The 23,499-nt window shown below is 40.4% G+C and overlaps 1 protein-coding gene across 2 annotated transcripts in view; it reads left to right on the top strand.

Annotated features, from left to right (window-relative positions):
* LOC145981230 (sodium-coupled monocarboxylate transporter 1-like) overlaps nt 1-23,499 on the top strand; it is a 99,248-nt gene that overhangs the window by 3,242 nt on the left and 72,507 nt on the right. For both annotated transcript variants that reach the window (XM_083114376.1, XM_083114375.1), the window contains exons 2-3: nt 21,945-22,157; nt 23,068-23,227. In XM_083114376.1, the coding sequence (XP_082970502.1) occupies nt 21,949-22,157; nt 23,068-23,227 (369 nt within the window). In that variant the 5' untranslated portion in view covers nt 21,945-21,948. The remainder of the gene's footprint in view (nt 1-21,944; nt 22,158-23,067; nt 23,228-23,499) is intronic.

The raw sequence follows: 23,499 nt of genomic DNA, 5'->3' as shown, positions 1-23,499 counted from the left end.
TTGACTACACCAGCAAGGAGATTAGGACACAAACATGAACGTCCGCAGGATTTTTTCCAGGGAGGGGCAAGGAAGGTACTTTTTTCCAGGGGGGGCAAACAAGGCACATTTTCTACAAAAAATAGTGTTGTTCCCTAAAAAGACATTGCTTAAATTTGAATTTATAGTGTTCATGCAATATTTAGCACATATTATTGTGGCTAAAATGAAATTATATAAGTGAAATACATAATTTTTGGTTGACTTTCATTTTCCAGGGGGGACCACGGCCCCCTCTTGCCCCCCCCCCCTTCCGGACGCCCATGGACACAAACCTGATAAATTAGAGGTTTCGAACTTATTATTTGACCAAAAAGATAATTGATGCAATAGTTACTAATACTAATAACAAATTGGCAAATGTAAGGAACTGTTTATGTGCAACAACATATAAACAAAATTAGATAGATACAGACACAATGGAAGTAAATGCCCTTATTGGACTTCAGTGTTGAACTCTAGCCACGAAACCATGTTTTCAAAGGACGCAACTAGTGCGTGTCAAGTCTCCTGCATATGGCCTTGGACGGCTGAACAGCACCAGCGAATCACAGACGTGCGGCGTTGCCGTGCTCTCCTTTACAAGGCATTTCGCTCAACCACGCTGTCTCTTTTCCGTGCGAGATTTCGACATTGCACCGCTGCAGTGCGCTGCTATTGGCTATCGCCATATGCAGGAGATTTGACGCGCACTCTAATCGGCCGTATGTCAACGCCTATAATGTCGCTAAAGCGCTTTTAGATTCTGTTATCTGCTTTGCGGTTTGATGATGCTAGAAGTCTGGAGGAGAAAAGCCACTGACAAGCAGCGACTATATCTGAAATATTCCAAATGGTTACTGACAATTCACAAAAGTACTATTCTCTGTCTGAGCACGTAACAGTTGATGAAATGCTCGTGCCATTCAGAGGGCGATGGTCGTTTCGAATGTACCGGGTGGCCAGAAATAAAGTTACCCAACTCAGAGCCCTCTGTAGCCTGTTTGAGGCATCGTAGAACTCTGAAATTTGGTGAATCCACTATGCAGACCATGGTCAAGAGGATGGCGATAAAAAGTGGATTAACCAAATTTCAGAGTTCTACCAGAGCGTATAGAAGAGAAAGTGTGCGCACTTCGGTTTCTTCCCGTAAGCCAAGTGAATAGAGCGGTGCCCCACCGAAACACTGGCAGCACCTTCGCTTGCGACGAGCGTCTTCTGCTTGCAGTGCGGCCGCGCTTTACGTAGAGCGTTGTATTTTGTTGTGCTAGAATAACATTGTGTACTTTTATTAATGGCAACGTTGTTACATTATTCAGTTTAGTGTCGTTAGATTTGTGATTGATCCTTTGTGACTAGTTTGTGTTGTGTTCAACGCATTATTATTGTGCTTGAGACAGCAGCGACCGAAAACTACAAGATGCCTATACGTGTTTCGTACCCGGCCGCTATTCTTCAGGTAGTAGACATTATTTCAGGCCACCTAAAGACAGTAATGGTTTCTCAAAATGGGAGAGTGCCATCACTAGAAAAGATAAAAAACTAAGTCATAATTGCTATGTGTGTGATATTCATTTTTCCACCGACCATTTAGTGAAAGTGGATTCGTTCATAGTGGATGGCGAAACAGTAGAAATTCCACGACAAAGGTGGAAATTAAAACCAGAAGCAGTTCCTCATATATTTCCTAATCTGCTCAAATACCTCTCTAAGACAGTTAAAAAGCGAAAATCTCCCATGAAAAGGCAATCCTTGCGGACAGATGATACGAAGTAAGTACTCGTCGCAATGTATCATTAAGCTTATCAGTAGAGGATGATTTGCTTCACACTGCGGATGCTAGCAATACAATAGCATTGCTAAAGCATCAGAAACGCAATTTAATTAGAACGCAGAATAAACTAAAGGTCGCAAAGGCTAAACTAAATTTGCTTGAAAAAGGCGATAAAGATGCTAAATTAAAGACAACGGTCACACAGTCAAAACAGTTCGCGTCTCTTAGCAAAAATAAAGAAAATGTAATTGATGAAATCTTAAAGAAATGCCAACTGAAAAGTAAGACAGGAATGAGATACAGTTCTGAGTTTATACTGGATTCTCTTCTATTAAAAATTAAGTCCCCCAAGGGGTATAGACACTGTTTGCATCACGATTTGCTACCTTTGTCTTCTGAAGCACACTTGAGAAAATTGGTGAAGGGTCTTAAATGTCGTTATGGCGTCAATTCCCATGCCATCGACGCTATAACACATTTTTTTAGTGAAAAGGATGAGAATGAGGGTAGCGGAATGCTGATTTGTGATGAAGTTAAACTTAGGGAAGCATGAAAAACTAAATATGCTGACCAAGGCAGTAATTTATTTTATTAAAAACATAAACTAACGTAACGTTTCAACCTTCTAGCAAGGTCTTCTTCAGACTCTGTATCAAGTACAAAAGTAACCAGATACAACAAGAAGGGTAATATATATCCACAAACATTACTCCCCTCCAGACTATTTAGAAAGTTGTTTGGAACTTTCTAGCAGATGACTTTCACTTTCCAACTTTACTTTCACCTAAAAGGCTAAACACAATTACTTCCATATAGAATGTGGTTGGACTTTTTAATCTCACGCTCTTTTCCCTTCATTTTTCTTCCTTCTGCTCTCCTCTTTTTCTCTTGTCCTTTCCACTCTTTCCAACATCTTCTTCCATTCTTTGTTTAACTTCAGTCCCCCATTCCAGTTCATTGTGTCTTCTTCGCCTTTCTTCTCTATTTCCTTGGCTTCCTTCCATTTTCTCACTAGCATTCTCTTCTCCCTTCCTATTTGCTTAGCCTCATCCCACTCTATGTCATGTCCTGTTTCTCTCGTGTGTTTAAATATTGCATTTCTCTCTCTCTTAAGTCGTACATCATCCCTATGTTGTTTCAACCTGTCTTTCAGCCTTTTTTTCGTTTCTCCTATGTACACACTCTGACATTCTTTACATTTCACTTCGTAGATAATCCCTTCTTCTTCCTCTTCTCTGTTTTCCTTTTTCTTGTTAGCATTCCTCGCTATTCCTAAGATGCTTCTCCCTCCCTTCCTGTAAGTTTTAATTCCTACTTTCCTAAGCACTTTGCATATCTTTTCTGTGGTCTTTCCCATACTCCTTATTCCAAACCTTCTCTCCTCTTTTTCTTTCTCTTCCAATTCTCCCCTGCCCGTTTTCTTATTTCTTCTGTTTATGTCCAGTCTATCCTGCTTCTCATAGCCATTCTTTTCCAGCTGTTTCCATAGGCTATTTATTTTGCCTTCTTTTTCACATTCTTTCATGCATATTTTCTTGATTCTGTCCTCCATATTCTTTATAAAATTTATTTTTGTCACCTCACTTACATCACTTCTTTTGTGGCAGAATACCCCTGCTGCACACTTCTTCTGATGCCAAGCGGTTTCAATTTCTTGTCCTCTTTTCCTTTTCATCAATATATCTAGATAGCTTAACTTGTCTTCTTCTTCTATTTCAAGGGAGGTGACAAAATGATTCTGTTTTGCAGATATGTGGACGACTGTTTTGGCATATGGAAGGGAACGAAGAGGCAGCTTGACATTTTTGCCAAAGAAATTCAAGATGAAGAAAGAGGGATATTATTGGAACTTGAAATAGAAGAAGAAGACAAGTTAAGCTATCTAGATATATTGATGAAAAGGAAAAGAGGACAAGAAATTGAAACCGCTTGGCATCAGAAGAAGTGTGCAGCAGGGGTATTCTGCCACAAAAGAAGTGATGTAAGTGAGGTGACAAAAATAAATTTTATAAAGAATATGGAGGACAGAATCAAGAAAATATGCATGAAAGAATGTGAAAAAGAAGGCAAAATAAATAGCCTATGGAAACAGCTGGAAAAGAATGGCTATGAGAAGCAGGATAGACTGGACATAAACAGAAGAAATAAGAAAACGGGCAGGGGAGAATTGGAAGAGAAAGAAAAAGAGGAGAGAAGGTTTGGAATAAGGAGTATGGGAAAGACCACAGAAAAGATATGCAAAGTGCTTAGGAAAGTAGGAATTAAAACTTACAGGAAGGGAGGGAGAAGCATCTTAGGAATAGCGAGGAATGCTAACAAGAAAAAGGAAAACAGAGAAGAGGAAGAAGAAGGGATTATCTACGAAGTAAAATGTAAAGAATGTCAGAGTGTGTACATAGGAGAAACGAAAAAAGGCTGAAAGACAGGTTGAAACAACATAGGGATGATGTACGACTTAAGAGAGAGAGAAATGCAATATTTAAACACACGAGAGAAACAGGACATGACATAGAGTGGGATGAGGCTAAGCAAATAGGAAGGGAGAAGAGAATGCTAGTGAGAAAATGGAAGGAAGCCAAGGAAATAGAGAAGAAAGGCGAAGAAGACACAATGAACTGGAATGGGGGACTGAAGTTAAACAAAGAATGGAAGAAGATGTTGGAAAGAGTGGAAAGGACAAGAGAAAAAGAGGAGAGCAGAAGGAAGAAAAATGAAGGGAAAAGAGCGTGAGATTAAAAAGTCCAACCACATTCTATATGGAAGTAATTATGTTTAGCCTTTTAGGTGAAAGTAAAGTTGGAAAGTGAAAGTCATCTGCTAGAAAGTTCCAAACAACTTTCTAAATAGTCTGGAGGGAGTAATGTTTGTGTATATATATTACCCTTCTTGTTGTATCTGGTTACTTTTGTACTTGATACAGAGTCTGAAGAAGACCTTGCTAGAAGGTTGAAACGTTACGTTAGTTTATGTTTTTAATAAAATAAATTACTGCCTTGGTCAGCATATTTAGTTTTTCATAATCATGGAAACAAGGCTTAATGGAGTTATAATTAGGGAAGCAATTCAGTTTAACTCGAATTCCTTAAAAATAGACGGCTTTGTTGATTTGGGAAATCTTACTCCAGACGAAAGCAAGAATCAATTAGCAAATCATGCTCTAGTTTTTATGTTTGTTCCTTTTCTGTATAATTGGATTCAACCCATAGCAGTATATGCTAGCAGGAATGCCACCCCTGGTGACATTCTCACAAAAATACTTATCCAGGTAATCATACATTTGGAAAAAGCAGGGGTCAGAATTATTGGTTTTACATCTGACGGTAGCCAATCTAACAAAAAGTTATGGAAACGCTTAGGAATTTCCGGAAACAGAAACAATGTTAAGTGCTCTATACCCAATCCAGCTGACTCTAGTAGAAATCTTTGGGCATTTTCAGACACACCACATATATTTAAATGCATAAGGAATAACTTCCATGATAAAGTGCAGGTGTACTACTGTATAATGGTGATACTGTTGATTATTCAGTTTACAGAAAAGTGTATGAACATGATTCATCTACTGAATTTTCCGGTATGAAAGCTTACTACAAAGTGACCTCTGCTCATTTGGATCCTAATTCATTCCAACGAATGAATGTAAGACACGCATGCAGCTGTTCAGCAGATCTGTGGCTAATGGAATAAAATTTTATCAGAGTATTAATGCAGAGGGGTTAGAAGGTAGTGAAACAACGGAAAATTTCACAAGGGACCTAAACTGCCTGGTTGACGCATTAAATTCATTCACTCCTGCACAGGCACTATATAAAGGATCAGAAGCACATACAACTTTAATAAAATGGAATGCTGTCCTTAGAGATAATCGAAATTCCTTCGCTTCAGAAAAAAACTCTAAGAGTCCTTAAGAGTGACTTTAGAAAGTACTTTAGAAGTGTCCGAATATTTGTGGAAGAACAATTACAAGCACGTTTTGACAGGAAAATTTAATCAAGATCCCCTAGAACGCCATTTTGGTACATTGCGGTCGTTCACTCGTGATGATCATCCCTCCACTGTGGATTTTCTGCACTTACATATGTGCAATCAATTTACGTACTAGCAAAACTTGCTTTCTTTTCGGGCGGAAACTGTGAATACAGGACTGAATCTCCTCTGACGTCTTTTGTTAATCAAATGTGAACTCTGGCAAGATCAACCGAAAATAAAAATCTTTCGGTGAAGAAGCAAGCTGAAAATAAAATAAGGGAAAACATTTCCATTGTTGAAGATGAAATTCAAATACCGGAATGGGAAAGCAACATACCGGACTTAAATGAACAAAGTGTTGGTAAAGAATACTTGGCGTATCATTTGACAGGATACGTAGTGAGGTATATTTCAAAAGTGACGGATTGTAAACTGTGTACAACTTTTCTGCACGGGGAACCAACTAATGTATTTGCCTCACTTACGTTAATCCAAGACTATGGTTCGGGCGACGGCTGTAAATACCTTACCTATGCATCGAAAAGTGTTTATATATATAAATAATGAAAGTTAGTGTCGGCTTAAACAGTTTATTACACTGGGGTGAAATTAGATATCCGCACAAAACAAAGTCACAATATCTCCTGATACAATTTCACTGCACTTTGTCGTTCCTGAAGTTCCAGGTTCGAATCTCCTCTGCAGAAATCTTGGAGAGGGAGGACAGTGACCATTCAATTTTTCCTCTTGTGGGGAATAAGGGACCTTATTTTCCTTTTAGGGCATTGGGTCGCCTCTGTGCTGACATGGGGACAATGGGGCATTCATTTAGCGACTCAAGGAACATTTAAATCTGCTTTCCTAGTAACCAAAGAGTAATATCGACAAGCAAAAGAAAATTATTGTAAGCTTATAATAGATAAGGCTTAGTTAACGTTATTTACTTTAATTAATTACTTTAATAAAGCTAAGCTAAAGACAGTAATTGAACACTGCTTATTTTTTTTCTTAAATGAAAAATTAACTATCGATGAACATCGCCCTTCGTATAATCTACCAGAGTAGGCCAAAAGATGACGTCATTTCTACTTCGACTGTTGCGAGATGTATAATCTACTAGTAGGCCAAAGAATACGGATACCCTTCGTATAATCTACTAGTAGGCCATCTCCCAACAGTAATTATGTCCACGAGCTAAACCGTAACCCAATACAATGCGTATAACCTACCTGTAGGCCGTACAAGGAATACGTTTCTGTTCTACAAGCAGGGCACACTGTAGGAGGTTGAGCTTAAAACAGTGCGTATATTCTACCTGGTAGGTAGATTATCTACGAAGTGAAATGTAAAGAATGTCAGAGTGTGTGCATAGGAGAAACGAAAAAGAGGCTGAAAGACAGGTTGAAACAACATAGGGATGATGTACGACTTAAGAGAGAGAGAAATGCAATATTTAAACACGAGAGAAACAGGACATGACATAGAGTGGGATGAGGCTAAGCAGATAGGAAGGGAGAAGAGAATACTAGTGAGAAAATGGAAGGAGGCCAAGGAAATAGAGAAGAAAGGTGAAGAAGACACAATGAACTGGAATGGGGGACTGAAGTTAAACAAAGAATGGAAGAAGGTGTTAGAAAGAGTGGAAAGGACAAGAGAGAAAGAGGAGAGGAGAAGGAAGAAAAATGAAGGAAAAAGACGTGAGATAAAAAGTCCAACCACATTCTATATGAAAGTTATTATGTTTAGCCTTTTAGGTGAAAGTACAGTTGGCAAGTGAAAACCACCTGCTAGAAAGTTCCTAACAACTTTAAATAGTCTGGAGGGAGTAATGTTTGTGTATATATAATGCCCTTTTTGTGTATCTTGTTACATTTGTACTTGATACAGAGTCTGAAGAAGACCTTGCTAGAAGTTTATCTTTTTAATAAAATAAATTACTGTCTTGGTCAGCATATTTAGTTTTTCATATCAAGTAAACAAGGCTTAATGGTGTTATAACTATTAGAAGAATAACGCTCCCTAGTGAGATGCGGTAGAACTTCGTTCTCTACCTAGCATAGCAGTGACATCCTATGCAGAAGCGATAACAAACAGATAAGATTACACAATGCTATTCAACAATAAAAACAACAAATGCGTAACTTTGTAACGATCTAGCGGGATCGTTGCAATTGTCCCTCTCCTGGGGAAAGATTTTGAAAGTTCAACTAAATTTTAATTTACATGAGAATCTTGAAAAAAATTCAAAACAATGTTCCATTATAGTCCACTAAATATTACACTTTACTTTTATATATTCACCACTACACTTAAGAGTCCTTTATGTAGGTAATATAATATGTTAGTCACAGTCCTTTAATTACACTGTGCGATAATGAAAATTGTCGTAGAAGAAAAGCATGTGATTCCTATGGAGTTTAGTGCCCTGATGATGATAGTTGAAAACCGTTTTTCACTATCACCTAAACTTCTCTCTGGAAAAACAATTTTATCAGCGCACGACTTCATGTTATTGTTGTCGCGGCGCTTATCAGCCCAGCCTGTTACTATGGCTCAACATTGCATAGGAGAAGGGGTGGAGAGGAAAGGGATAGATAGCCACTTGGTTGAGGTATAGTAAGGTATAATGGAGTTGCAGTTATTTGCATCAGTCAGTTGCTAGTGAGATCAAGCAGTGTCTATTGCTGGCGTGTTTCTTGTGTTCAGCGATGTCTAGGATGTGTTATAATTCACCATACCTGTGTGTGGTGAGTTTACGACGAAGTCCCAAAGACATCCCATTTTCTCGCTCGTCAAAAAGGCGTACGAGTTGTATTTTGAATTAAAGGTAGATGAGGGTAAGTGTTGGACACCACAGAACTGTTGCCCACGTTGCTCCCGCTATTTAAGAGGCTGGTTGCATGGAACCCACCCACCTATGCCATTTGCCGTAACACAGTTGTAAAAGAAACCTAGAGACCACATAACAGATTGCTGCTTTTGTTTAACGAAAGTAACAGGAATCTCAAGTAAATCGAAACACACAGTTTCATATCTCTATTTGGAATCTGCAATGCGCCCAGTTTTGCATTCTGATTCTCTCCCAGTTCCAAAACCACCAGTGGAACGGACACTGGAAGATGAAACAGACGACGGTAGTGATCACGAAGATCTTGATTACACGCCATCTACATCACAGCCCCAACCACAGCCATTGTCACAGGTAGAATTGAACGATCTTGTAAGAGTTCTAAATCTTTCAAAAAGGCGAGCAGAATTACTTGGGTCTCGTCTTCAAGGAGAGAACCTGCTACAGCCAAACACTAGTATATCATTCCGTACACAACATCTTGGTCTTTCCACCTTTTGCTCAATGACAGAGTGTCTGGTATATGGTAATGACATAATTGTAATGACTGTTTATAGAATTTGGAATGATTCACAATCCGGAAAAATGGCGCCTATTCATAGATTCCTCAAAAACTAGTCTCAAAGCTGTTCTCTTGCATAACGGGAACGAGAAACATTCGATACCAGTGGCCCATTCCGTTCAGTTAAAGAAACCTACGAGAACATGAGACTACTTCTGAAGTATATTGGCTATTCGAACCACAAATGGAAAATGCTGGGAATGCAGACTGGTTACACAAAATATTGCTGTTTCTTGAGTCACTGGGACAGTAGGGCAAGGAAAGAGCATTATGTAGTGAAACAGGGCCATTGAAAGCTTCAATCCGGGTGCGAAAAATGTGTCGCATGAACCCCTTGTTGACAAAGACAGTGTGCTGTTACCACAGCTCCATTTGAAATTGGGCTTTACAAAGAATTTTGTGAAAGCAATGAACGAAGTTGGCAGGGGTTTTGAATTTTTACTGTCCAAATTTCCTGCGACCTGTACTGCAAAAATTAAAGGTATTTTCAATGGGCCTCAGATTCCTGACTTGATGAAAGACATAACCTTTGAAGAGTTGCTGACAGATACTGAGAAGGCAGCTTGTCTTGTCTTCAAAGATGTATGCAACAATTTCTTGGGTAACGTCAGGTCAGACAATTACAGGGAACTGACGGAACACATGCTGGACTGTTACAAGTCTATGGGGTGCAACATGTCTTTGAAAATACATTTCCTGCGTTCTCATATGGATTTTCCCCCGCATAATCTCGGAGATGTGAGCGACCAACATGGTGAGCAATTTCACAAAGATATCGTTGACATGGAAAGACGATATAAGGGAAGATGGTCACCAAACCTTTTGGCAGATAACTGCTGGACACTCCTACAAGAGGTTTCACCATCCACCCACAAACGGAAAGTTTCCAGGACACGTTTCTAACTTGTAGGTACATTTCAAGCTTTTTAGATCTTTCTCGTACTTTATTTCATGTTTTGTAATGCAAACAATTAATGTTGTTCCATGATCTGTATTTAATCCAGCTACAGGATTCTCCTGTACTGTAATGGAGTAGTTTCCAAGTGTCGCGAAAGTTGCTACTTTGTTTTTCATGAATTACAATATATTGCTAACTACATCAAATATAGGCTAAGTGGTACATGTGGCATATATTTTACAGGAAAATTGGTACGTGATGGAACATTTCTGATTTCATTTTCGTAATCAGCGTATTTGATTTAGTACAGAACACCTTCTTCCATCTCGCGGCAAGACTCAAAGTTCAAATTTGTTGCACTGTGTTATTAGAAGTCCACTAAGTATTACACTCGCTTGACTTTTATATGTTCGTCAACACACTTAAGAGTCATTTAAATACTAAAAGTCCACTAAATATTACATCTTATACGAGTTGAAAGTCCACTAAATATTACATCTTATACGAGTTGACAGTCCACTAAATATTACAAATCCACTAATTGATAAGAGTGCACTAGTCCTCATATACTTCCTGTCAGTCCTTTCAAACACTCACTCTTCCTTCTTCACTTCCTCTTCAGCACTCCTAGTTCCCTCATCCTGGATATCAAGGGAAACTTCGAGGGAATCCGCACTCCTTCCTTCTTCAGAAGTTCCCTAAGTTCGAGGAGAGTCACTTGCTTCATGCCAACCAGGTTCAGGACAGACTTCTCAAAAGATTCTTGTCTGGTCTCGGAGGGGGAGCTGGACGCCGATTCCACTGAAACAGGAAGGAAACTGCGCTGAGCTGCAACGTTTACGTTGGGGGTAGAGGACGCGGACAGTTGATTGGTCTCGGCTATTGGACTCCAGGCCATTAGTGAGTCGTCCAGGGCCTTAACCTCCGCAATCAGGTGTCTCTTCTCTTTATCCAAAAGGCGCACCTTCTCTCGCCAGAATTCGACCTCTTCGGACTCGAAGGAGGTCCCTTGAAGGCTGACACTGCTGTCCTTCATGGCTGGAGAGTCAAAACTGGATCATCAAGAGCGCACACGCCGTTTCTGAGTAAATATTACTGTAGAAGTTTTCATTTCGGTCTTCTGAAAGGAGTTCTTCAACTCTGGGTTGTGGTTAGGAGGGGGAATCAGCTGTAGTCTCCTCCTCGGAGGGGCCGGTCCCAAAGGCACAGGATAAGCCCTTGCTTGCATCTTCTTTCTTGCTAACTGGCGACGTAGCATTTCAACGTCAGCGTGCTGTGCTGTCATGCTGCAGAATGGTAGCAATGTCTTAAACTTGCAAGAACGCAAAAATAAGTGTAACTTTTTTATCAGCAGAACCCTGATAATTTCCATCCAGTGGAACTTATCTTTTCTCCCATTGTTAGAATTACCATTTCGAAAGTTCTCGTCTATTCTAGTTTCATTCTTTCTTTCTTTTAAACAAACATCCGAGAATCCCAGTGTAGCTTTAGTTTCCATTCTTATTTCTGAAAAATTCTAAGCCTTTTCAAGAAGCAGTAAAATTGGCTATTATATATGAACAGCTTAGTTAAAATAGGCACTCCTATAAGTGCGTTCAGCTATCGTTAAGACAATATTATTCCAGCTCTTGAGACATGTTTCTTATTACAGTTGGACTTGGGTTGAGGGCATGGGCGCAATAACTAAAAATAAGCACTATAAAATTCCCTGCGAGTCTTCTCTCTTCCGTGGGAGTCTTTTCTCTCGACCACTATTTAGCTATGACTCTGGAAACTACCTTTAATCTGGGCCTGTTTCTAGCTCCATTCCTTCCATTAATTAATAACTTCAAGTAGGCACCCTTAACACATGCTTCCATTCAACCATTAATTTATCATTCTTCTTCTTCTTCTTCTTCAACTGTATATTTCTACATTTCTTAATTTTACTGGAGTCATGCCTCCTCTCATTATGCTGAACAGCTGGTTTTCTTCCAACTTTTTGATATCTATGAAGTGCTTTATTTATTAATTTATTTAGTTCCACAATTGTATCAGTCCTCCAGACACAATCAGGAGTACCACCACTAGGCTAGAATGAGAAATTTTACTTTGTTTATCTTTTAATTACTTCTCTTTTTTCCGGCCCTTGTAGACTTCACAAGAAAGCATAGCATCTCTACATATCCTAATAACCGAAGAATGCCAGTCATGTCTCTTCCATCTGCTTCGGTGGTATAGATGCTTCGCCTTTTCCTCTGTAAACCCTTCTTCTTTTTCTTCATCTTCTTCTTCTGCAAGAGATGGCTAAAGTAGAAGAGTCTCTTTATCCTCGTTTTCTTCTTTCGTTTCCAATATTCTTCTTTACAAGAAGGAAACATCTCGGGTAGGCGGGAAGTAACACTTGGTTGTAAGGGCATTACAGGCTGCATTTCTATTAAAGGTTGCATTTCTGGCTGCATCTCTGTTACAGGCTGCTTTTCTGGTTGCATCTTCGTCTCTTCATCGAGAGGCAACGGCTCGAGAGTATCATGGAGTGACCCTTAAGCAACAACTATGCTGGAAATTAACGTTTCCTGTTCTGGAGGAGACTGAAGAGAACATTCCTTATCATTTAACTCTTCTACTTAACTCTGGATTCCCCCATTAAAGCATTAGTCAACTTTGCCAATTCTTCCTTCTCCTGTTTTCTCTCTTCTTCATATTGCAGCAATCGATCATTGTTTTACTTATAGAAACTTTCCAGTTCCTGTAAGCTTTCTTCATATTCCCTTATTGCTCTTTCTACATACTTTCTTCTCCGAAGGATTACTTTATCGCTGTACGCTTTTCCTATTGCTTCTCTAATATCTGTTTCGGCACGGAGGACGGCTTCTTGTTTAATTTTTATTATATCTTCTCTACTCTTTATTCGTCTTTCAGCAGATTCTAACATATACTCACGATGGTCTTCTCTGAAGCGAATTCTTATTTTCTGCCAGAATATTTCATCCTTCAAATATTATTTTCTTTTGTCTTTCTTCTTCCGCTTTCTATTCATCTTCTTTTTTTTCTTGAGTCTATCTTCATCATCTTCTCTCTTTCTTTCGTTCATCTGCTAGAAGGTGAAGCAGGGTATCTTCTTCTTCTTTCTCTTTCTTTCGTCTACCTCTTCTTCTGCCTTCTGTTTTATTTCCTCGTCCTTTTCTTTCTTCCGCTCATCGACTAGATACTGAGGCAGAGATTGTTTCTCCTTTTCTCGTCTATCTTCACCATCTTGTTTCTTTCGTTTATCTTCATCACCTTGCTTCTCTATCTTCTTCTTCTTGCTTCTGTTTATCGAGTCTCTTCTCTAGTGACTGAAACAATAGTATCAGATCACCTATAGCGGCTGTGCTGGTAGCAACAGGTTCTGCTTCAGGGTTGGATGGGGACCTGCACGCCTTGAATACGACATCCCCTTGCACCGTGGCTATATCTTGTCCATCACAACTAAAGTGCTAGTGTAACGAACATCGACAACACTGGAAGTGATCTGTTTCGTCACACCTTTCGTCACACCAACTGTACTTCTTTCGCGAGTACATGATTTTCTTTGATTTACTCCTCAGAAATCTGCCACTAAACTCACTGTTCATTACACCCGCGTGAATACTTCAGGTACGCACACCAAGTTTCACAGTTCTAAGTCTTTCGGGACCAGTCACACTCTGTTCCAACAAGATTATCGAGCAATGACACTAAGTTTCAACTTTCTGTGTACATCGGGCTCAGACACACTGTTCGGGCCAACAATCGTCGGGCAATGACACTACGTTTCACCAATAACTAATCGGGCCCCACGTTGGGCGCCAAATAACTGAAACGCACCTCGCCTGCACACAACACACACCCTCGGTACAACGTTGCAGTTGCGGTAAACTCAGAATCGTACTTGACTGCAACGTACCGGGTTCGACGTTGTGACGGGGAACATTTTTCAGTTTTACCCATGATGTTAGCTCCTCTCTAGCCGGAGATATGATGTACTTAAACACTCAGGGTTCGGGTGTGTATATATATATATATATATATATATATATATATATATATATATATATATATATATATATATATATATATATATATATATAATGAATGTTAGCGTCGACTTCACCAGTTTATTACACTGGGGTGAAATTAGATATCCGCACAAAACAAAGTCACAATATCTCCTGATACGATTTCACTGCACTTTGTCGTTCCTGACGTTCCAGGTTCGAATCTCCTCTGCAGAAATCTTGGAGAGGGAGGACAGTGACCATTCAATTTTTCCTCTTGTGGGGAATAAGGGACCTTATTTTCCTTTTAGGGCATTGGGTCGCCTCTGTGCTGACATGGGGACAATGGGGCATTAATTTAGCGACTCAAGGAACATTTAAATTTTCTTTCCTAGTAACCAAAGAGTAATATCGACAAGCAAAAGAAATGTATTTGCAAGCTTATAATAGATAAGGCTTAGTTAACTTTATTTACTTTAATTAATTACTTTAATAAAGCTAAGCTAAAGACAGTAATTAAACACTTCTTATTTTTTTCCTTAATGAAAAATTAACTATCGATGAACATCACCTTTCGAATAATCTACCAGAGTAGGCCAAAAGATGACGACATTTCTGCATCTACTGTTGTGAAATGTATAATCTACTAGTAGGCCAAAGAATACGGATACCATTCGTATAATCTACTAGTAGGCCGTCTCCCAACTGTAAGTATATCCTCGAGCTAAACCGTAACTCAATACAATGCGTATAATCTACCCGTAGGCCGTGCAAGGAGTACGTTTCCGTTCTACAGGCAGGCCACACTGTAGGAGGTTGAGCTTAAAACAATGCGTATATTCCTACCACTCGTATAATCTACCAGAGTAGGCCACACTGTAAAAAGCTCTCTTTACCCCTAAGCACCCGTGTGCTTACAATGCTGGGCTATTTGCGGGAGCAGAGCTCGACCATGAGTCGCCGAAGAGTCAACACAGAACTCCCTGGCCGTTTTTTTTTTTTTACCTGTGTAGGTCAGGACATCCGCAGTTGAGGGGACCTGCATCTTGTTTACAATTTATTCATTAACAGGTATCGTACATTTATAAATTTACAATAATCAAGGGTTTACAATCTTCAAATACAAGCCCTCTGCGACTGTCGCAAGAGGGGACATTTTCTATTGTTCCCTAAATTTCCCAATACAATACAAACATAATGAAAGACAATACAAAAAGGTACAATACTAACATACAAAGGTGGTAACATATACCACATGGTTCTGAGAAGCCAGCTACAGATTTGCTATTGTGGACGGGGAAGTGCTATTCTGTCATATTTGTTTTTGATGGTCCCAATTTGTTGAATGAGAGGATTTGGATGAGTGACCAGCTTGTCCCATAATTTGTTCCTATTGTGTCTAAGTACCTCAATAATATATGGCATTTCCAAATCTTCGTGTAATTACACTATTGTTGTTAATCGCGGGTAACTACCTATTGCACGAAGCACTCGGTTTTGAAGTCTTTGAATTTTGGCCAGGTGAGTGTTTGCTGCCTGCATCCATAGGTATATGTAAGGTAAGAATGGGACGGACCATCATTATGTAAAGATGTAATTTTGAATTCATGGCCAAAACCGGAGATCGAAGCATTGGAGTTAAATATCCAATTCTTTTCCTTGCTCGTGTACACACTATATCTATGTGGGGGCCAAAAGTGAGAAGGGAGTCAATTTTGACCCCCAGGTATCTTAAATTTTTTGCAGCCGGTACGTCGGTTCCGAATAGCTTTAAGCGTGCTTGGTTTTGGTTTTTTAGATCCTTCATATCCAAGTACCATGGTATTACACTTTTCTGGATTTAGTTTAATTTTCCACTTACTTGCCCAACGCTCTAATAATGGCAGATACTTTTTCATGCGATTTTCGCAGGTGGATAACTTCCTCCCATGAACGAAGAAGGCAGTGTCGTCTGCATACATGGCTATAAGTCCATCCGGTATGTCCGGAATATCGGCTGTGTAGAGGGCATAGAGCATTGGAGATAGTGCTGAACCTTGAGGAACACCTGCTGCTATGGCATATGCACATGACTTTGATCCTTGGACTGCCACCTGGAATTGTCTGTTTGTTAAATACATAAGAAATAACTTTTTGTAGCAAACTGGAATTGGTAGTTTTACCAATTTGTATAGTAGCCCTTTATGCCAAACTCTATCGAAGGCTTTGTGGACATCTATGAAAAGTCCTAGTGCTCTGTGTTTCCTGTTAATTTGAGAGGCAGTATAGTCAATGACCCGTAACAGTAGCTCGGTTGTCCCATGCCCCATACGAAATCCGACTTGGTGATCAGGGAGTAAATGGTTTTCATCTACAATCTTGGTCAGACGATTCCGAAGCACTCGTTCCAGCAGTTTACTAACGTGAGAGAGCAAACTGATTGGTCTATAGTTGATAACCTCTTTTGGGTTTTTGCCAGGTTTTGGAATTGCAATAACCTTAGCCATCTTCCAGATTGTAGGAAAGTAACTTATTTTCAATATGGCTGTGAACAATTTTGACAGAAACACAAAACCTTTTCTTGTCATTTTTTGCAAAGCTGAGGTAGGAATGCCATCCAGTCCAGGCGCTGAAGTAGATTTTAGTGTCTTTGTAATGCTGCCTATTTCTCTTGGGGAAATATGGGGAGCATCTAATCCGGACGGAAGCTGCCTCAGATAAATGTAACTTTGAGATGCTGCTTGCTCAGTCTCTAAGTCCGTTAGATCTTCGTTCAGTTGGAAGTTGTTATGGAATTGTCGAGCAAGAAGTTTTGCTTTTTCCTCCGGAGCCAATACCATTCGGTTATCCCCAGTAAGTTCTGAAAGTGCTCGTGCATCTCTGGCATTTAGTTTTCTAGCCAATTTCCAGAAGGATGGATCTTGTTCTGTGAGGTTTTGAAGTCGTTCATCCCATTGGGATATTCTATCACGTTCTAAATATTTATGCAATTGGTTTGCAATAAACTTCCACTCGTATCGATGGTGTAATGCTCTTGTTCTTTTCCATCTTCTTCTAGCCCAAAGGGTGAGTTGAAGAAGAATCGTAAGAATTGGAGATGAGATGGTCTTGCCCTTGGTCTGCTGAACGGTGGTAGCTTGTCGATAAGCTCTAGCAACCACTGATGTAAAATGCATAACAGCGTTGTCAGTATCTCCCGGGGTATCCATACTTTGATGTAGATTGAGCTTTTGGTGAGTTCATCTTTGAAATTGTTCCCAATTCGTTGAGAACATGTTCGGAAGCTGAAAGCGGTAGCAGTACACCCCTTGGGCCAAGGCTGTGAAAACTGGTAGATGGTCTGAAGTTAATGAGTCTTCCACGTATGGAGCTATGCTCGTTCCTACTCCTTTACATAGGATGACGTCTAACACATCCGGGAGTCCTCTACCCGTGGGATAGAAGGTAGGGTCCTTCGGTGCGGATATCGACAAAGAAGATTGCCAGCCGTATTTGAGACCCTTGAATTCCACGTTGGTGTTTGGCGTTAAGATCTCCTGCAACTACTACATGTGGTCCTAAGGAGTTTAACGTGAAAATGTCCTGATCCTGTAAAGCGGAGCTCGGAGATCTATATGCTGCAACTACAATTAGTTCTTTATCAGCTGCATGCAGACGAATTCCTATTGCTTTAATAGAGTGCAACTGAGGTATTGCAATTTGGGCTACATTCATTCCTTTCCGGGCTAAGATGAGAAGGCCTCCCTTTTGACGACCTATTCTGTCTTCTCTAATTATTCGGTAGTCCGGCAAATTCCATTTGATATTGGGTTTCAAGTGAGATTCGTTGATGAGTGCGATGTCCACCCGTTTTTCTGTTAACTGCTGATATAGTTCTGGAGTCTGCTGTTTTATACCGTTGGCATTTTAAAACAGCAAATTTAATTGGCCCAGCCATCAGATTGCATTTCTAGGAGTATTTGAATAATGGTGCTGATGACTGCCATTCCAGTTGTGGCTTGAGATATTTGCTGGAGCCCTCTTGAAAGGTGTTGCCAAATTTTCGATATGTTCCAGTTTTTCGCCATTTCCAGAAGTGCTATGATGCCATCGCCTGTAGATGTAGGAGGTGGGACGTAAGATTTTCTTCTTTGCCTTTGTTGTGGATCCGCATATTGGGCGTATGTAAGTGGTTGCGAAGCTTCTGTGGGTCTAAATGCTGTCTTCATTGCTGCTGTTGGTGGATCATCTGATGATACTCTTGATGGTCCCGCAGAAGATGAAGGGATGCTTGCAGTTCTTGGAGCTGTCGAGGTCGCTGTTCTGTTGGTTAGTTGACTTGTTCTTGCGGCATTTGCTGAACGGTTCTGACTGTCTATAGAAGTTCTGCATCCTCTGTGGTTCGCTGGGTGAGCACCCCCACAGTTAACGCACTTCGGAGGTTGATCATCTTTCAAGGAACAGTTTTTAGCCAGGTGATCTTTTCCACATTTCACACAACGAGGAGTTGTAAAACATTGTAGCTGGGTATGCCCTAGTCTCTGGCGGCGGAAACATTGCAAAATCGGCGATGGCTGATAGGGTTCCACTTGCACTCTATAACGGCCGAGGAATTCTAGTTGGTAAATGTTGGAAACTTCCGGAGATTTGTATAGAGTCACTAGAAATAGCGGAATTTTCTTTCATCCAGTAGATGTAGAGGCTCGTTGAGTCATTTGCTGTACTGTCAGGACTACAAATCCTTCGGCGTGCAATTCTGAACAGATGTCCTTGGTGTCCAAGTCGATCGGGAGAAGGCGAAAAACTACTTTAACTTTGTCGTTTGTCCTCTCAGGAGCGATGGCATGTTTTACTTTCATAAATTTTAAATATTCACAAAAACGACTAAATTCTGACGATGAGTTTAGGTGAAATCTGATGCTGTCTTTAGTTATCCTGATTTTCGGGTTAATTTTCAGTTTTTGCGTCATCGAACTGACAAAATTATGTGGGGCAGGCTGTTCATTTACATATATCAATGGACAGCGACGAGTATTCGAAGGATTTATGCCAGATAAATCTTGTGGGATATCTGCCCCCCCCCCCCCACTGCCCCGTCTATTTGCATTTCGTTGTTGTCTTCTTCTTCATTTCTGTCTTCTTGCTGCAGACTTGCAAATAGATTAGAGGTTTCTATCGATTGGAGCGTAACATTGTCCGTTGTCTTCGGAAAACTTGCTTTTCGGGGAGGAACCTGTTGGAATCCTTGCGCGTCAACTATAGGAATTTGAGGTCGCAAAAATAATTGTTTTTGTTCTTGGGGAAAATAAATATTCGTTTCATCTGATTGTGTTATCTTTCTTTGTTTTGATTTTCGTCCTTTTGAAGATGGATTCCTACGGATGGGCACTGCAGAATTAGATTTCTTCCTCTCTCTGGACGTCGACTGTTCTGATGTGGCTGACGAGTCGTCTGAAGAGTTGTGGCGTTGGCTATTTATAGTCTGCAGCGATTGGTCAACTTGTTCGCTCCAATCAGAAGGAGGAAGCATCTGAATGGCTGTTGTGTTTAGCGAATCGCCGAAGTGTTCTGTTGATCGTCTGCTATTGGCTCCGCGAGATTCGCGGGAAGAGCTGCGATTGGCTGGCTTCTCCATCACGCCGGTGCTGGCTGCTGCTCGTCGCGATGTTCTTCTGTCGACACTGGAGCTTCGTTGTACACCGTGAGGTATCCACTCCAGGTCCCTTCGGACAGAGGTCCCTGGCCGGGGCCGCGTCGTTGCTTATATACAATTCTGAGCGCAGCGCCAGCGCCTCTAGTGGATACTCGTGAACTACGGGAGCGCTGCTTAACATTAGTGCCATCTATACAGGGTAACAAAGAACTATTAGAAGAATAACGCTCCCTAGTGAGATACGGTAGAACTTCGTTCTCTACCAAGCATAGCAGTGACATCCTATGCAGAAGCGATAACAAACAGATAAGATTACACAATGCTATTCAACAATAAAAAGAACAAATGTGTAACTTTGTAACGATCTAGCGGGATCGTTGCAATGTAGATAGTTATGTAAGCAACGCGAGCATCTTCCGCGCCGTCTCAAACGTCACCACTGTCATCTAGGCGGTGACCACGGCAACTCAGGGAGTGCGCATAATATTGCTTCTACGCGCTCTGGTTCTACGATGCCTCAAACAGGCTACAGAGGGCTCTGAGTTGGGTAACTTTAATTTTGACCATCCGGTACATGCCCAAAAAAAACCCACAAATACGGGATAAAAATCTGATACTAAGTCGTGATATTTGTACAATACGTACATATACACAGGGAAGGACAGCGATATTATTGGGTCAAAAAGAACGAAACAATAGATAACCAACACAGTCTGTTCTGCGATTATGCGAACCAATCCGAAGAACTAATCGTAATATTACTGTAGAAAATTGGTTTTCTAGGATGGAAGGTCACCGACGAACTCGAAAAAGTTGGTCTTACTTACGTAGGGACTGTAAAAAAAGAAGAAAAAAGAAAATCCTACAGAGTTTCTTCCCAATCGGACCCGACGAACTAAATCAGCTCGTTTTGGATTCAATGGCACCACGACACTCGTTTCGTATATTCCAAAAACAAACAGAACTGTTGTGCTACTATCAACAATGCATCATAACAATCGCATTGATGAAGAGCAAAACAAGCCGGAAGTAATCAGAGGTGCAACCACGAATTTTTGTCTAGGTGGGGGGGGGGGGTCGCAAGTAGGGGAAAGTCGCCAAATATGGGGATGTCGCCACTGGAGATAGTTTGTTTCTATAACAAAACAAAATGCGGAGTCGATGTGCTCGATATGAAAAGGACAAGGCACTGATCACAACATTTTTAGTGCACAAAGAAACTAGCACAAGCCTTAGTTGAGCCACACCTCAGAAGACGTTTGAATATCCACAACCTTCGGCGTGACGTAAGAGATGCCATGAAGAGGGTCCTTGGCGAAACCCAACCTCAAAGAGCTGGTGAAGGAGTACATCAGATAAAATGGAAAAGCGAACAACTTGCTCTAAATCTCCGTCCCCACAAAGAGAGGAAAACGCAGTACAGATGCATCCAGTGCGACGTTCCAATATGCTTGGAATTCAGTCGAAAGGTGTGCACTAATTGTGCTAGAGACATGTGCTGAATGCACTGTGAACTCAAAACAAATGAAAAACATTAGTATCTGTAACACTTATTTTGTAAGTCATTTTATATAGTTTTATCAATAAACGCATTTTGTAAGAGTTTTTAAAATTTTTTATGTCACTTAATCAGGTGTACAGGTTGGTTTCTTTTAAACTCGGTATTATTAAACCTTACCTTGTCAAATTTAACTGTTAAACAGCATTTTTTAATAGTAAATAGGAAGAAATCCCTTAAAAATCTACTCCCGGTCTCACAGACCGGTGGTTCTGTTTATGTCACACAAAACATGGTTCGATTAAGGTGTTAATAAAGATGTATCAAAAATGTGTGCACATCATTTGAACATCTCTGGTAAGTAAATCACTTTTGATAATTATTACGGAAACCGTTGCTCGCTTGCTTCATCGACACTCTACAATTCCGACAAACGGCCGAGAGCGCCTCGGTTGCCTTTGGCGCAAACACCGACGCGGCGGTCTACACTTCAATGGATCACATTGTTCACGATACAATGAGACATACGCAAGTACTTATGGGTATATATAGTTCGAACTGTTCTTGTTCATGGAGTGGCATTGCCTTTTCAGGAGGGCCTCCCCATGGCGCAGTGGTAGCGTCTTTGCCTTGTAATCAAGGGGTCCCGGGTTCGATACCCGGTGGAGGCACAAGTGGTTCGGATCCCACTTTAAACTGTAGGTCCAGTCCCGATTAGCCTTACTGTGCATATAGTGGACTTAAAACAGCAACTCAATTCCTTTTCAGGACAATGAACGGGACACGAGAAAGTTTGGAGCAGGATGCCAAGTACTTCAGTTGGGTGGACCACACGGTGTTCGCCGCCATGTTGGGTGTTTCTGCCCTTATCGGCGTCTACTACGGGTTCTGCGCGAAGCAGAAACAAAACACTACCAAGGAGTACCTCATGGGAGGCAAGAAGATGGGGATCATCCCGATATCTCTGTCCCTAATAGCCAGGTAAGATAATTTCTTCACTATCTCAGAGAAACTATTTCTATCAAGATTGTTACAGGTCCAAGAACCCATAAATTCTAATGGCTTCAGCAAAAGGACCGGAACCTTTTGCACAATTTAAATTCGGTCCAAGTTGCGTGTTGTTTCATTTCAATACGGAACTTGGACCGAATTTAAATTGATACGGAGAAAAGGTTCCTGGACCGAATGGAAATACTTTACAGATAAAATGGTTCTTTACGGTCCAGAACCCATTTACGCTTGCTGATTTTCTCCCTTGGACCGGAATTGAATTTATTTAAAATTCCTGCACCTTTTAACAAACCTGATTTCTATACTCTATACCTGCAATCTCCTGAGCGAGCGAAGGAAAATCAAGTCTCTACGCAAGTAGTGACTCGTGAGAGCTCGACCAATGAGCACGTGCGAGTGAATGGGATTGCTATGCTTCGTTCACTATCTTTCTCCTCGTCTCTAACGTTGTGCGTCGGAGTTGATTCATAGACTTCTGACACAGATTGTACATTTATATTTGGTTTACTGCCAGCATTGGGTCGTCCGGAATTTTTTAAAGAAAGATTTGGCTAAAGAAAAAACATTTGGAATGTAATGAGTGGAAAAATAGGACGTAAAAATTATTTTGGTTCACCATAAACTTCCCTTTTCATGCGCATATGAATACAAGTAAGAAAAGAGTCGCAGATTAATTAGTACAATCTCAGTCATGTAAGAGAAATATGAAAACAACGAACAATTTACCTAGTAATATTTATGCATCCCTCTGTACTTAATATACATTCCAATTAATTCACACATAGTGCTACGTCATTAGAGATTTAGTTGTTTTGGAACTGCACAATGAGCCATTCAGGTATAATCACCCTTGACACACTATTTCAAATGTTACTTTCAGCTACATATCCGGAATTTCTCTTCTGGGACTCCCTGCTGAAATGTACACATATGGAACTCAATATTGGATGATCATTATTTCCGAGGTACTGGTCAGTACAACAATGGCTTTCGTTTACCTCCCTGTGTTCTACACGTTGCAGATTACTTCTTCATACGAGGTGAGTTAACACAGAACGTTATCAACAACAAGACTAATTTTTCATGAAATGTATCAACTGTAGAATTTGAACACTAACTAACGGATTAAAAAATATAGATACTCGATTTTGGACTCGAATTAAAAATTAACCAGTATACCTACATAAAAAGATTTACATCAAAATTTAGCTTAATCAATTCTGCGTTAATCTATGCTAAACATTTCTTTTCGAGTAGGCCTTACATTTTTTTTCGTCGTGAGAACAAAAAATGGCCGGTTTTTTGGAGTATT

This window comes from Lepisma saccharinum, chromosome 29 (genome assembly GCF_977018435.1).
Source record: "Lepisma saccharinum chromosome 29, izLepSacc3.1, whole genome shotgun sequence".
Taxonomy (NCBI): Eukaryota; Metazoa; Arthropoda; class Insecta; order Zygentoma; family Lepismatidae; genus Lepisma; species Lepisma saccharinum.
The sequence above is the reverse complement of the archived record's forward strand: the minus strand, read 5'-3'. Positions and strand labels throughout refer to the sequence as shown.